The sequence below is a fragment of the Trichomycterus rosablanca genome, chromosome 5 (assembly GCF_030014385.1).
Source record: "Trichomycterus rosablanca isolate fTriRos1 chromosome 5, fTriRos1.hap1, whole genome shotgun sequence".
NCBI lineage: Eukaryota > Metazoa > Chordata > Actinopteri > Siluriformes > Trichomycteridae > Trichomycterus > Trichomycterus rosablanca.
In genome coordinates, this window is record NC_085992.1 from 23,012,811 (window position 1) to 23,029,097 (window position 16,287).

General features: G+C 42.6%; 1 protein-coding gene across 1 annotated transcript in view; it reads right to left on the reverse strand.

Moving 5' to 3' along the window:
* Positions 1-15,611, reverse strand: part of plpp4 (phospholipid phosphatase 4) — a 180,972-nt gene extending 165,361 nt beyond the window's left edge. Inside the window, exon 1 of the mRNA XM_062994981.1 lies at positions 15,417-15,611. Within this exon, the coding sequence (XP_062851051.1) occupies positions 15,417-15,505 (89 nt within the window). The 5' untranslated portion in view covers positions 15,506-15,611. The remainder of the gene's footprint in view (positions 1-15,416) is intronic.
* Positions 15,612-16,287: the final 676 nt, after the last annotated feature.

Consider the following 16,287-nt stretch of genomic DNA (forward strand, 5'->3'; position numbering starts at 1 on the left):
CACAACATGAACTCAACCACTCACCTCACTGCCCCCCCACCCTGGCTGCACTCGCCAGGTTGTTATTATTATATTACAATATTTTCATTAAGTAAAATTAAAATAATTAAAACTGTGCATTAAAAATACCAGAGGCAGGAATTTGAACTTGAAGTGTAACTTCTGAGTGAGTACTTTTAATTCATTCTGATCAGCTATCAGCATATGCAATTTGTTGAGGGGGCCCAACATTTTTTTTTACACTGGGGCCCATGAGCTCCTAGTTACACCACTGGTGTTGCATCTAGATATGGTTCATATTATACCTGAACCTGTTTTCAGTGGCAGGGTTATGAACAGGAAAAGATCCTCACTGTCACGCTTGGAGCCTGAGTGTGCTCTGAAGCTCCTGTGTGCCACGCCCTCCTCTCCATGAGCACATTCAGTCTCCAGCCAGCTCCCACCTAGGAGACACTACATGCAGCAAAGCGCCCACTGCAGCTTATACCCGGCATCCAGTGCCCACTGGGGATGTTAAATTTCCCCCGGTGCCTACTGCTGATGCGGTCCGGGTGCCAGTGCCCGCTACTAATGCTCGTGACCGTCCCATGTCCACGTTAGGAGCCAGCCAAAAATCTTTTGGTTCTGTTTCTTGTTTCGACCCCAAGGGCTCCGGGGGTCCTTTTGTTTGTTTGCCGGCTCCAGTTCCGTGTACTCAAGTTCAGGTCAGTCCTCTGCCAGTTCCATCTTTTTCATTGACTCCTAGTCAGTCTGAGTCTTGGTCTGGTAAAGTTTATGTCCGTCCTCTACCACTTCAGTCCATGTCCTGTTCGCCAGTTCAAGCTCGTCCCACAACTATGTTGAGTGCAGTTCATTTTGTTAGTCCTTCGATCTTGCCTGTTCCTAGTCAGTCTTTACAGATCTGTCCTGTCTCTTTGCCTGATTCAATTAGTCAGGGTTTGTGTGATCAAGTTTGTTCTGTTGGTCAGTCTGTCATGTCTTGTCCAAGTCTGCCTGTCCAAGTCCATCCTGTTTCTTTGTCAGATTCTGTAAGCACTGATTTGTCTGATCATGCTAGTTCATTCATTCAGCCTGTTCTGTTTTATCCATCTATCCAAGTCCATCATGTATCTTCATCTGTTTCTGTGAGTTCTGATTTGTCTAGTCAAGTGTCTGTGTTGCAGTCTGTTGGTCCTGGTCCATGTTTGTCTGTCTCTGTCAGTCATAAGTGTAAGTCAGCAGGTCAGGGTTTCCAAAACGGTCTGTTTGTACGTTCGGGCCCTCCTGCCACCCAGACAGAGTCGAACAGTTCCAAGTCCTCTCCAGTTCTGTTTCCTGTCAAAGTACCAAGCTTTACGTTCCAGCCTGCAAAGTTCAAGCCACAGTCTACTACAGACTATTCTCCTTCAGCTCTGCTGCTGCCGCCTCTAAGTTCCAAGCAGCGGATTCAAGAAACCTCTTCAGGTTCCAAGCAGCTGATTCAAGAAACCTCACCAGGTTCCAAGCAGCGGATTCAAGACGTCTCTTCAGGTTTCAAGCAGCTGATTCAAAAAGCCTCTTCTCCGGGTTCCAAGCAGCTGATTCAAGACGCCTCTTCAGGTTCCAAGCAGCTGATTCAAGACGCCTCTTCAGGTTCCAAGCAGCTGATTCAAGAAACTTCTTCAGGTTCCAAGCAGCTGATTCAAGAACCCTCTTCAGGTTCCAAGCAGCTGATTCAAGAAACTTCTTCAGGTTCCAAGCAGCGGATTCAAGAAACCTCTTCAGGTTCCAAACAGCTGATTCAAGAAACCTCACCAGGTTCCAAGCAGCGGATTCAAGACGTCTCTTCAGGTTTCAAGCAGCTGATTCAAAAAGCCTCTTCTCCAGGTTCCAAGCAGCTGATTCAAGACGCCTCTTCAGGTTCCAAGCAGCTGATTCAAGACGCCTCTTCAGGTTCCAAGCAGCTGATTCAAGAAACCTCACAAGGTTCCAAGCAGCTGATTCAAGACGTCCCTCCAGGGTTCAAGCAACTCATTCAGGACGCTTCTTTAGGGTCCAAGCAGCTGATTTCCAATGTTTCTCCAGCGTTTTCGCAGCTGACTTTGGACGCCTCTTCACAAGGGTCCTCGCAGCTGGTTCCGGACGCCTCTTCACAAGGGTCCTCGCAGCCGACTCCCGAAGCCTCTTCGCCAGGCTCCACACAGCTGACTCCCGAAGCCTCTTCGCCAGGCTCCACGCAGCTGACTCCCGAAGCCTCTTCGCCAGGATCAACACAGCTGACTCCCGACGCCTCTTCGCCAGGCTCCACGCAGCTGACTCCCGACGCCTCTTCGCCAGGCTACACGCAGCTGACTCCCGACGCCTCTTCGCCAGGCTCCACGCAGCTGACTCCCGACACCTCTTCGCCAGGCTCCACGCAGCTGACTCCCGAAGCCTCTTCGCCAGGCTCCACGCAGCTGGTTTTTGTTCTCGAGTTGGCGCCCCCTGATGGCGCTCCTGTTCCCGAGTTGGCGTCCCCTGATGGCGCTCCTGTTCCCGAGTTGGTGCCCTCCGATGGCGCTCCTGTTCCCGAGTTGGTGCCCCCCGATGGCGCTCCTGTTCCTGAGTTGGCGCCCTCCGATGGCGCTCCTGTTCCTGAGTTGGCACCCCCCGATGGCGCTCCTGTTCCCGAGTTGGTGCCCCCCGATGGCGCTCCTGTTCCCGAGTTGGCGCCCCAAGATGGCGCTCCTGTTCCCGAGTTGACGCCCATGATGCCGCTTCTGCTCTCAGGCCGGCACCTCCAGAGGGTGCTTCTGAACTCTCGTTGGTGTCCCAGATGGTGCTTCTGCTCTCAAGTCAGCATCCCCAAAGGGTGCTTCTGAACTCTCGTTGGTGCCCTTCAACGGCACTTCTGAACTCTCGTTGGTGCCTTCCGACGGCACTCCTGAACTCTCGATGGCACCCCTAGATGGTGCTCCTGTCTCCTCGTCAACGCCCCCCGACGGCGCTTCTGAACTCTTGTTGATGCCCTGTGACAGCAATTCTGAACTCTCTTTGGCACCCCTAGATGGTGCTCCTGGCTCCTCGTCAGTGCCCCACGACGGCGCTTCTGAACTCCCATCGGTGCCCCCAGAGGGCACTTCTGAACTCTCGTTGGCACCCCTCGACGGCGCTTCTGGATTTCCGTCGGCAGCCTGTGTTCTGACATTTTTATCACACCTGCCTAAGAACTTACTAAATGACTTCGAATTTGCCCCTCAAGGTCCAGGACCTCCTTTTTGTTGTTTTTTGTATTTGGGCACGCCAGGAGTCGTGCCTTCGGGAGGGGGCCTACTGTCACGCTTGGAGCCTGAGTGTGCTCTGAAGCTCCAGTGTGCCACGCCCTCCTCTCCATGAGCACATTCAGTCTCCAGCCAGCTCCCCTCTCTTGATTGCTTAGCTGGGGCTAATTACTCTGTTTGGTTTGTTCCTCTGATACCTGAAGTTCCGTCTGAACTATTCTGCCTTGCTCTGTTCCGTCCCATCCGGTCTGTTTGTTCTGTTCATGTCTTGTTTGTCATATGTTCCTGTCTAGTTAGTTCATGTTCCTGTCTGTTTAGTTTATTTAGCTCCCTGTATTATCCTTAGCCCTTTGTTTGTTAGCTCTCTGTGTTAGCCTTTTGTTAATTAGCTTTAGTTTTGTTAGTCCCTGTTCAATCCTGTTTAGTTCCTGTTTAGCTTAGTCTTTGTATGTTTAGATTAGTTAGCATTTAGTTTAGTTCCTTTTGTGTTTAGTTTAGCTTGTTAGCATTTAGCCTGTTTAGTCTTTGTTTAGTTCTGTTTTGTCTGTTTAGCCCCGTTAGCCTGTTTAGCCCTATTAGCTTTGTTTTCCCTGTTAGTTCTGTATGTTTGTATTCCTTTGTCTTGTCTTTATTATTATTAAATATAGTTTGTATCATACATCTCTGCGTGTGTGTCTGCCCCTCCTGTCTGTCTAGCCCAGTAACCGTTACACTCACTTTTGTCAGATAATGTGAACAGACTTGTCATTTTGAATTACTGGCTGAAAGATGGGTAGCTGTTAACAACTCTATATAGGCATTGACTGGCTTTCTAAAAATTATTTAGATTTAATAATTTTATCATAATTTTATTATGTTTTTATTGATAGACATGATCTTGAAGTAAAAACGTGCATAACTGTTCAAATTGTGCTTAGTTATTAGTAAGTGATTAATTGCGATTATTGAGGTTCTTTAATCGCGATTAATCTCGATTAAAATTTGTAATCGCTTGACAGCCCTAGTTATATCTTTTCACAGTCTACTTAATACAACATACACCGATTAGACATAACATTATGACCACCTCCTTGTTTCTACATTCACTGTCTATTTTATCAGCTCCACTTACCATATAGAAGCACTTTGTAGTTCTACAATTACTGACTCCATCTGTTTCTCTACATACTTTTTTAGCCTGCTTTCACCCTGTTCTTCAATGGTCAGGACCCCCACAGGACAACCACAGAGCAGGTATTATTTAGGTGGTGGATGATTCTCAGCACTGCAGTGACACTGACATGGTGATGGTGTGTTAGTGTGTGTTTTGCTGGTATGAGTGGATCAGACACAGCAGCGCTGCTGGAGTTTTGAAATACCGTGTCCACTCACTGTCCACTCTATCAGACACTCCTACTTAGTTGGTCCACCTTGTAGATGTAAAGTCAGAGACGATCGCTCATCTATTGCTGCTGTTTGAGCTGGTCATCTTCTAGACCTTCATCAGTGGTCACAGGACGCTGCCCACGGGGCACTGTTGGCTGGATATTTTTTTGGTTGGACTATTCTCAGTCCAGCAGTGCAAGTGAGGTGTTTAAAAACAGCATTGATGTGTCTTATCCACTCATACCAGCACAACACACACTAACACACCACCACCAGTCAGTGTCACTGCAGTGCTGAGAATGACCCACCACCCAAATAATACCTACTCTGTAGTGGTCCTGGGAAAGTCCTGAACATTAAAAAACAGCATGAAAGGGGGCTAACAAAGCATGCAGAGAAACAGAAGGACTACAGTCAGTAATTGTTGAACTACAAAGTGCTTCTATATGGTAAGTGAAGCTGATAAAATGGACAGTGAGTGTAAACTCAAGGAGGTGGTTTTAATGTTATGGCTGATCAGTGTATTTACTCCTGTAATATTTCTGGTGATGTGACCAATAATAAAACGGCATCAGCATATCTAAGATTGATTAAGGTCTTTCCACTAATCCTTAATTCTTTGGGCAAATCCTTGTAGCGCCTTTCTTACAACTTCTCCTCTAAGTATGTTAGACATGGTAATCCTTGTCAAACTCCCTTTCCTACCCTGAACCATGCTGATGTGTGATTGGCAGCAGCATGTTGTTGAATATACAGGTGTGTGGGGAAACCCATCTCAAGCATGGTTACCCATGTCTATGTCAAATTACTACCATTACTATGTCAAATGCCTTTGTGAAATCAATAAAACGTTAATATAGTGACTGGTTCCTTTCTCTTGCATTCTCCATGATGATCCTGAGGTTTGTGATCTGATCCTGTGTGCTTCTCTTTGAGCTTGTTGTGCATTTATTTCAGGATTACTCACAACAGGGTCTTGCTAGCATGTAAGACCAGTGCAATAGTCTTGTAGTTGCTACAGTGGAGCAAATCACCTGACAATGGAATAAAGTGTGTGTCTATTCGTCTTGGCAGATCCCTGTCTTCCATAACCTGCAGACCGTATACAGCATGTTTGGATTGATTTCTCTGAAATACCTGAGCAAATCAACTGCTATGTTATTTGGACCAGGTGCCTTTCACTTCTATCATAGAAGCCAGTTCTATCATAGCACACTTGATCTCTTTCAGTAGTGGCAGTTCCTTTTCTTAAATATCAATCTGTGTGTTTTTTCTCTACGCTACTGTACAATTTGTCACAGTAGTCTTTTCATCTTTGACCCACCTTATTTGAGACAGTTTTGGCTCTAGTGTAAGACTGGAATGGTTTTGTGAGCTTCTTCACTATCTGAAACACAGGTCTGCTGTTGCCTTTCCTGGCATTTCCTTTTAGCTCACTGCATAATGAATCCAACTCCGCTTGTTTATCACTTCTGAGCATCTTCTGCACTGCACATCAATGTTTTCTGTATTTATCCCTTCACTTCTTTATTTTCCACTCAAGGCTGTCACTGGAAATCCAGTTCTTGCATATGTTGTTTTTTTGTACTGTATCCTTAGCAACTTTCAGCATAACATCCTTTATCTGCTGCCAAAGCCTGGAAACCTGTTTACCCTCTCGAGGTTAAAGACTGCAAGTCGAGACTGCAGTGCCAACAATGCTGCTCCTACTAGATGGGATGGGAACCTGGCGTGTTTGGACCAAGATGTCCAGAAATTACAATGGACTTGATTACAGACAGGACTGGAAAATAAAGAACTCCAATTATTTTTGCTAAATCCTATTTATTTAAAGTATCCTCCAGGCCACCCAAAGAGGATGGGTCCCTCAAGGTTTCTTCCTGTAATTTTAAGGGAGTTTTTCCTTGCCACTGTCGCCCTCGGCTTGCTTAATAGAGGTTTTTTTGTCTGTTGGTCCTGGATTCTGTAAAGTTGCTTTGAGAATGTCCATTGTAAAAAGCGCTATATAAATACATTTGACTTGACTTGACTTGACACAAAAATCTGCGAGCATCAGTACCATTTAAAGACACACATTTCGCGGGGAATAGATCCATTTGTGTTAACATAATTTTGACTCACCCTGTACATGTCTGGCAAAAAAAGCAGTTTGTACAGATGAGATTGGTGCCACTTTGTTAACCATGGGTTGAGAATTTAAGCGGCTGAGCAGAGGGTCCAGACTAATCGGAGCTGCTTCACTGTAGCAAGCATCATCCGGATATGCCGAAATGAGAACAGGTAAGTAGACCTATCGTCTATACCATACTACTGAACTCACAGAACGGAATTGTGTATACTACTGTACTACCGTAGTGTAGTACCATTCAGTAATTACAGTAACTTACAGTAACATTTTATTTCATGCTGTAAACCCATTAAAATATCAAATGAACAGTTTTTTTTCCATGACAACTACACACTGATGTGATTAATGGAAAGCACTACAAGTCTGTGTTTTTGAGTTGTCAGAGCAGTCTGCTGTAAAAGTCTGTCACAGTACTTATACATACAAGACTTTTTACAAATACACAGTCTATTTATACATATTCAGTACATATACACCATAAACAGTTGAAAGAAAAACACAGGGTTTTCAGTGTTGAATGATGTGTCTTAAGTAGTAATGAGTGATGAGTGTAATGAGTAGAATGTGCTTATGGTTTATTGCACCAGGTCAACAGTTAGGCAACATGAGTTAGTGATTTTGTTAATTGTGCTATAAGTACCAGTTTTTGGGTCTTAGTGACTGCAAAACACTGTAATCATATTGGTCCTTTCCTTCTTTGTAGAAGGTTGTTGTTGATATACACCGATCAGGCATAACATTATGACCACATCTTTGTTTCTACACTCATTGTCCATTTTGTCAGCTCCACTTACCATATACAGTGTATCACAAAAGTGAGTACACCCCTCACATTTCTGCAGATATTTAAGTATATCTTTTCATGGGACAACACTGACAAAATGACACTTTGGCACAATGAAAAGTAGTCTGTGTGCAGCTTATATAACAGTGTAAATTTATTCTTCCCTCAAAATAACTCAATATACAGCCATTAATGTCTAAACCACCGGCAACAAAAGTGAGTACACCCCTTAGTGAAAGTTCCTGAAGTGTCAATATTTTGTGTGGCCACCATTATTTCCCAGAACTGCCTTAACTCTCCTGGGCATGGAGTTTACCAGAGCTTCACAGGTTGCCACTGGAATGCTTTTCCACTCCTCCATGACGACATCACGGAGCTGGCGGATATTCGAGACTTTGCGCTCCTCCACCTTCCGCTTGAGGATGCCCCAAAGATGTTCTATTGGGTTTAGGTCTGGAGACATGCTTGGCCAGTCCATCACCTTTACCCTCAGCCTCTTCAATAAAGCAGTGGTCGTCTTAGAGGTGTGTTTGGGGTCATTATCATGCTGGAACACTGCCCTGCGACCCAGTTTCCGGAGGGAGGGGATCATGCTCTGCTTCAGTATTTCACAGTACATATTGGAGTTCATGTGTCCCTCAATGAAATGTAACTCCCCAACACCTGCTGCACTCATGCAGCCCCAGACCATGGCATTCCCACCACCATGCTTGACTGTAGGCATGACACACTTATCTTTGTACTCCTCACCTGATTGCCGCCACACATGCTTGAGACCATCTGAACCAAACAAATTAATCTTGGTCTCATCAGACCATAGGACATGGTTCCAGTAATCCATGTCCTTTGTTGACATGTCTTCAGCAAACTGTTTGCGGGCTTTCTTGTGTAGAGACTTCAGAAGAGGCTTCCTTCTGGGGTGACAGCCATGCAGACCAATTTGATGTAGTGTGCGGCGTATGGTCTGAGCACTGACAGGCTGACCCCCCACCTTTTCAATCTCTGCAGCAATGCTGACAGCACTCCTGCGCCTATCTTTCAAAGACAGCAGTTGGATGTGACGCTGAGCACGTGCACTCAGCTTCTTTGGACGACCAACGCGAGGTCTGTTCTGAGTGGACCCTGCTCTTTTAAAACGCTGGATGATCTTGGCCACTGTGCTGCAGCTCAGTTTCAGGGTGTTGGCCATCTTCTTGTAGCCTTGGCCATCTTCATGTAGCGCAACAATTCGTCTTTTAAGATCCTCAGAGAGTTCTTTGCCATGAGGTGCCATGTTGGAACTTTCAGTGACCAGTATGAGAGAGTGTGAGAGCTGTACTACTAAATTGAACACACCTGCTCCCTATGCACACCTGAGACCTAGTAACACTAACAAATCACATGACATTTTGGAGGGAAAATGACAAGCAGTGCTCAATTTGGACATTTAGGGGTGTAGTCTCTTAGGGGTGTACTCACTTTTGTTGCCGGTGGTTTAGACATTAATGGCTGTATATTGAGTTATTTTGAGGGAAGAATAAATTTACACTGTTATATAAGCTGCACACAGACTACTTTTCATTGTGTCAAAGTGTCATTTTGTCAGTGTTGTCCCATGAAAAGATATACTTAAATATCTGCAGAAATGTGAGGGGTGTACTCACTTTTGTGATACACTGTAGAAGCACTTTGTAGTTCTACAATTACTGACTGTAGTCCATCTATTTCTCTGCATACTTTTTTAGCCTGCTTTCACCCTGTTCTTTAATAGTCAGGACCCCCACAGGACCACTACAGAGTAGGTATTATTTGGGTGGTGGATCATTCTCAGCACTGCAGTGACACTGACAGGGTGGTGGTGTGTTAGTGTGTGTTGTGCTGGTATGAGTGGATAAGACACAGCAATGCTGATGTGATTTTTAAACACCTCACTGTCACTGCTGGACTGAGAATAGTCCACCAACCAAAATATCCAGCCAACAGTGACTGATAAAGGTCTAGAAGATGACCAGTTCAAACAGCAGCAATAGATGAGCGATCGTCTCTGACTTTATATCTACAAGGTGGACCAACTAGATAGGAGTGTCTGATAGAGTGGACAGTGAGTGGACACAGTATTTAAAAACTCCAGCAGTGATGCTGTGTCTGATACCAGCACAACACACACTAACACACCACCACCGTGTCAGTGTCAATGATCCACCACCTAAATAATACCTACTCTTGCATTTGTAGATGCGGTGAGAAACTATTGTTACTGTCTAACAATTGTTTTCTGATATGTTCTCAAGCCCATGTGTTTATTGCAGAAACATGTATTGCCATCCAAGGATTTAGTTAAAAAGTCAAATGTATTTATTAGTAGGGTAAGGTTGTAAGGTTGATAAGGTTGATAAGGTAAAGCATTAAATATCTCTTCTTTGTTCTGTTTGTAATTTAATACCTATAAATGACAAATTACCTACTCTCCCAACTTCCAGAATAAGGGTATTACACGTAATTATATAATCAAAGAAATAATTAATATTTTAATGAACTGCACATTTTTTTAGTTGCAGTCAATACTGCATTGCCTAAAAATGTAGAATTTTTATAGCAATTACAATCCAAAATCTATTTCTGTAATTTTGTAACTGTGCTAATATGACAAATGTAAAGTTAAATTAACATAAATGTTGTATGAATTTTAATATGACTGTTTAGTCTAAGGGCGGCACGGTGGCTCGGTGGGTAGCACTGTCGCCTCACAGCAAGAAGGTCCTGGGTTTGATCCCCAGACGGGGAGGTCCGGGTCCTTTCTGTGTGGAGTTTGCATGTTCTCCTCGTGTCTGTGTGGGTTTCCATTTTCAAATAATGGACCATACAAATATTAAAAATAAATATTTTCTATTTTAAATGTTTTCAAGGTTTTAAGTATTAGTGATTTTTTTTGTTTGGCATGCACACAAAAACCAGCTTGTGAAAAATCGAGTAGTGTTATTTAAAAGGGGCTCTTTAATGTTTTAAAATTTGTCCCCCACCCTCATTTGTAGCTATAATAGCCTCCACTCATCTGTGATGGCTTTTTACAAGATTACAAGTGTCTAGTCAAAAAAGCATTTGTGAGGTCAGACACTGATGTTAGAATCAATTTTCAATGTGGTTAGGATCAGGGTTTTGTGCAAGCCACTTGAGTTCCTTCATACTAAAACTGTCAAACCATGTGTTAACTGACATGGTGCACGCGGCGTAGCCAAGCTCTAATAACAAAAGAACTTTCCCAAACTGTTGATAAAGTTGAAAGCATATACACCCATCAGCCATAACATTAAAACCACTTCCTTGTTTCTACACTCACTGTCCATTTTATCAGCTCCACCTACCATATAGAAGCACTTTGTAGTTCTACAATTACTGACTGTAGTCCATCTGTTTCTCTGCATACTTTGTTAGCGGCCTTTCATGCTGTTCTTCAATGGTCAGGACTCTGATGAAGGTCTAGAAGATGACCAACTCAAACAGCAGCAATAGATGAACGATCGTCTCTGACTTTACATCTATAGGTGGACCAACTAGGTAGGATTGTCTAATAGAGTGGACAGTGAGTGGACACGGTATTTAAAAAGTCCAGCAGCGCTGCTGTGTCTGATCCACTCATACCAGCACAACACACACTAACACACCACCTAGAATGATCCACCACCTAAATAATACCTGCTCTCTGGTGGTCCTGACCATTGAAAAACAGGGTGAAAGCAGGTTAAAAAGGTATGTAGAGAAACAGATGGACTACAGTCAGTAATTGTAGAGCTACAAAGTGCTTTTATATGGTAAGAGGAGCTGATAAAATGGACCGTGAGTGTAGAAACAAGGAGGTGGTTTTAATGTTATGGCTAATCAGTGTAATTTCCTTTATATAATGAATGTGCCATACCTGTTTACAATAACAAGTGTATAGAACCTTATCTAGATGCAATTTCCCTATTAAAAAAGCAAAATACCTCATCAAGGACTCATTTAAACAATTACCACCATCACTTCTATATATCAGGTCTGTTTCCCTCTGCCTAAAAAAAAAAGTCACAGCTGTGACCAAAAGTAAATAAATTCTTTGCACCCAATCAAATTCTATAACCCTCCATTCACGACTATTCCTGGAAATGTCAGTTGTATCACCTAGCATGCTTAAATCATACACTGTATTTCTGTTGTAATTGCTTCGTGCAAGATCCATCTAGCAATCTTACTAGTTGTATTCATCAGCGACGAATAAAGATTTGTCTAAAGAATAAAGACTTGTCTTTTGAATGCTAAGGCTATAGTTTACACTACACAATTTTAGCCCTGATTTTCCACTCGCCGAAAGGTTTTGGAGATCACCAACAGATGCTCCCGCTCAGAGGCAAATCTGCCCTTGCTCGGGGCTCAGAAATCGGCTCTTGATGGCTATGTGTGAATTGTTCAGTCACATCTCAGCGGTTTGCCGAATGCTCACAGCCTTCTGAAAAATATTTAGAATGCTAAATATCTGGACCTGTAAGTGAGTCCAAATCCTGTAGCATAAAAAGTGTTGTGACCAAGTTATGACTGGTAGTAAGTGCGGTGTCTAGCTACAGCCAATTAGAATGCAAGATACGGAGTGAGGGGAAACCCAGAGGAGGAATTGTATAAACGTCAACAAGCATGGCAACAGCAAAATATAGTTTCTATGGGAATACATCGGCATACACACAAGCTTTCCAGTATTTGTAACCTTATCGTCCAAACCACAATATCTACATTTTCATTGCAAAAACATTTATTTACCTCCAACTCTCTCTGCAGAACAGAATCCCTGCTGGCAGCATATCCCAATCCCCTTCTTCACCCACATACTTTTCATTTCCCCCTTGTTTTTTGCTGCATGTCAGCACACAAACAACTTGGATCGTTTCTTGGAAGGAAAAAACTTGGTATTGCATTATTCACCTTGTCACTTCTTGCATGTGTTTTTATGACAAAACATAGTTTGGGAGACCAGACAGACTCGTCAGCGATTCCTATTAATGAAATATCGTGCAATGTGTGACCCCCTATCACTCATCAGTCATGTAGTGTGCAAACCACAGTGACACCTGATTACAAGAAATCCACTTGTGTATTGTGAACCGTACAACGATCTGATTACTTTTAAAGTCATATAGTGTATCTGTCACGTAAGGCATGCTACAGGTAAACAAAACCAAAACAGCATTTGTAGTAGGTAGTCACAGTGGTCAAATGATTGGCGCTTGGTGCTTTTAGGTATAAGCAGGTCAAGCCAGTGCGGTGCTTCTTGTGTTAAGCTCAATTCATAACAGTTAACAGTTGACTCATGACAGCTGGATCCCTTATTCATAACATCCTTTTTGTAACTAATTCATCTTGATCAGGATTGAATTAGGTTAAGAACCTACCAAGAATTACTGGGGCAAAGTCGTAATAGTCACTGGAGAGGGCATCAGTTTATGCACGCACATATTTATTAACTCACACCTCCAAACAAACTTTTCAAAGGTGAGTAGAAACTGGAGCACTCAAATACAAGCCTTACAGACACAGAAAAAACTACTCACAAGGACTAGGGCAAGCTTCCCCTGTAAAATTTCCTGTATATAATAGATTTATTACACCTGTCAGCAGCTGTTGTGGCTGAAACATAATTTTGTGGCTGAAACACATAATTCAAAAATTAGAAGAATGAAACTATGATGACACTGCATCAAACTGTCATTCTAAACTTAGTCAGGGAACAACAAGAGAATTTAGTTAGAATGGTACCAACAGTCACTCGCAAAAGTAAGTGTCTAAGACTAAAGGTAATGTTCATGGGTTATCATGTCTATCCTGTTGCACCAAATAGCCTTTATGGAGAAGATGCAAAAAAAAGAAGACCTTACTACAAAATGCATGTCCTAAGTTGGAAATGATTTACAAAACAACACTTGAAAAGCTTCCCAGAAAGCTAGCAGAAAGTCTTGTAGTCTTGTAGAAAGTCTTCAAGCTGAACTTTTGAATTTGAATTTTAAGTGGCACATGAGGCATTAACATAACAATACTAATCAGCCAGGTGAGGTCAAGCCAGCTGTAAAATGTGGTAGTGGAATCACTATGTTACAATAATATTTTTCAGCAGCAGGTTTAAATGTAAAGCTGGTCAGAATTCATTTAAAAACGGATGATGAATAGAGAGAACTTAGATTAAAGACATTACTGCCAAAAACATGTAAACCTAAAATGAAGTAAATATTTATGAATTTGAGTAAATCGGAGTAATCGGAGTCTTTCAAGTCGGTGTGGCTTTCACACTACACGACTGATCGGTGATAGGGAGTTTCACACTACACGATCTATCACCAACTGGAATCACAGGCGAGCTTCTCTGGTCTCCCAAACTACGTTCTGTCATGATATTTGACATGCTAGATATATTTCTTCTCGGCAAGCCGCTCGGATCGAGTTGTTGAACAGTTCACACATAGCGATTGAGAGCTGAGTTTCAATCGCCGAGCGAACACCGAGTTGCTCCTGAGCAGGCAAATCTGGCACCGACCAGTCAGCAAGCAAAAATCAGGGCAAAAATCATGGCATTAGTCAGAGTCATGATATTTCTTTAACGTATATGGGGACACTCTAATAAAGTGGCCACTATAATAAAGTGAAGTCAATATTAATATTAATATTTATCATACTACAGATTGATGCTGATGTGCCAGGAGAGTGAGTATTTCTTTATATGTAAAACCGAAAAGTCTAACTCCTAAAGTACTGCAATGTTATTTTATGGAATTACTATTGTTCAGAGAATTTCTAGCTGGCACAAATCTTCCTAATGACAATAGAGGGCGACAAAGGGGCTTCTTTAATCTAACCCTTCAAATTCCAACACAAATTGAATAGGCTGTATATATATATATATACAGTATATATATATATATATATATATACCGATCAGGCATAACATTATGACCATTCTAATATTGTGTTGGGGCTTCTTTTGCTGCCCAAACAGCCCTGACTCGTCGAGGCATGGACTCCACTAGACCCCTGAAGGTGTGCTGTGGCATCTGGCACTAAGACGTTGGCAGCAGAGTCCTTTAACTCCTGGACAGGGGTCAGCTTTCAGCAATTTGAGCTACAGTAGCGTCAGTAGGATCGGACCACACTGGCCAGCCTTCAGCTCACCACGTGCATCAATGAGCCTTGGCCACCCATGACCCTGTCGCTGGTTTACCACTGTTCCTTCCTTGGCCCACTTTTGATAGATACTGAACACTGTAGACCGGGAACACTTTTTTTTTTTTAAAGAATACCCTAAAAATAGCTGTACACTACAACTAATCTGACAGAATATTTAAAAATTGACCAAACAACTGAAGCGTAGAAGTCGAAGTACAAATTGAAATTCTTTATTACATTGTGAAATTTTGTTTCAATGTCAGTATAGCTTCTTTTTTAGTAGGTTTGTATCTGATTAAATATTTTCATTCTTATACAAATAACAGGTTGATAATGTGCGATAAATACTTTTTGAATCAATCCTACAGTGTCCTGTGGGTAATTTTCCAGCAGGTCAATTCGAAATAAAATCGGACTGTGATAACAGGAATACAACAACCTGTTAAGACTGTTGCATTATAGAGCACAGGTAGAGAATACTCCGGTTTCAAAATCAGTGCAAATGCCTGGACTACAATAACCACGACTGATAAAATGTACATTAGGGATGTTAATTCAGGATATTACAAACCTTAATGCGCGCTGTCACATCTATTCTGAATAGAGTAAAATATAGTAAAATAAAAATGAAGCAGAGGATCATCAATTAGGCTACATGCCGCGATATTCAGAGGTGAAAAACATCCTCTTTTAATAGCTACCCAGTCTTTTAGGTCATCATCTTGCAAAACACTTTTATTCCGATGTACAAAAATAAGGTACTCACACAAAAACTCCGAACAGCAGCACTCGGATCCCGATCTCCAGCGCCAGGTCGCGGATGTTTTTCCTTCGGTCTGGAGGAGACATCTTCATGATCTTCTCTTGATTGATTCTTCTTTCTCAGCAAATACAGATGTAATACCAAATCAGTGGAAAACTCATTTGCGGTCCGTTGGCGTCCTTTACCGTTTCAGTATCGCATCCGCACAAAGCTCGACCTGATGGAGAGGATAATGCGCCCCTGCTTCCTCGCCTAGATGCTGCACCTGCAAGAGTTGTTCCGTTTATGAGCTCTCATTCAGTCCATGCTGTTCATTATCTTCCAGTTATTTTGTACATGATAAATGTAACTCTATTTAAAATATGTCAGTAGTTAAAAAGGGGGAAACAAGGTGTGTGACTCGAGTTTGTATTTTCTCACAGACTCAAGTTCATATCTATGCCAGAGATTCCGCTCAAAAACAAAATATTATTTCATAATGATGTGCTATTCGTGTACCTACAGCTAAATACAATAAGGGTAATCAAGCTATTACTTCGAGATTATAATCATTTTACCAGTCTAATCTAAACACTGCACCCTTGCTTGCGCCACTACTGCCTTGAACTCGGCTCGGTTCAGTTTATATAGTCTTTTGTGCGCACGAGCCGGCACGTGCCTTGCGCGCATGATGACGCAAGAGCGCGCCAAAGAAAACAATTGGTGCCTCAGAGCAGGCGGACATTTAAAACCCCTTTAAACCACACAAACAACCCGCCATGAGTATTTAATACAGACTTTTACCCCTGCTATATTTTAAATTGCTATATTAAGTGATTGAGGAATGGGTGAGTAGGTTGGACTGGTACCCAGAACAAGGTGCATAAAGGTCCTA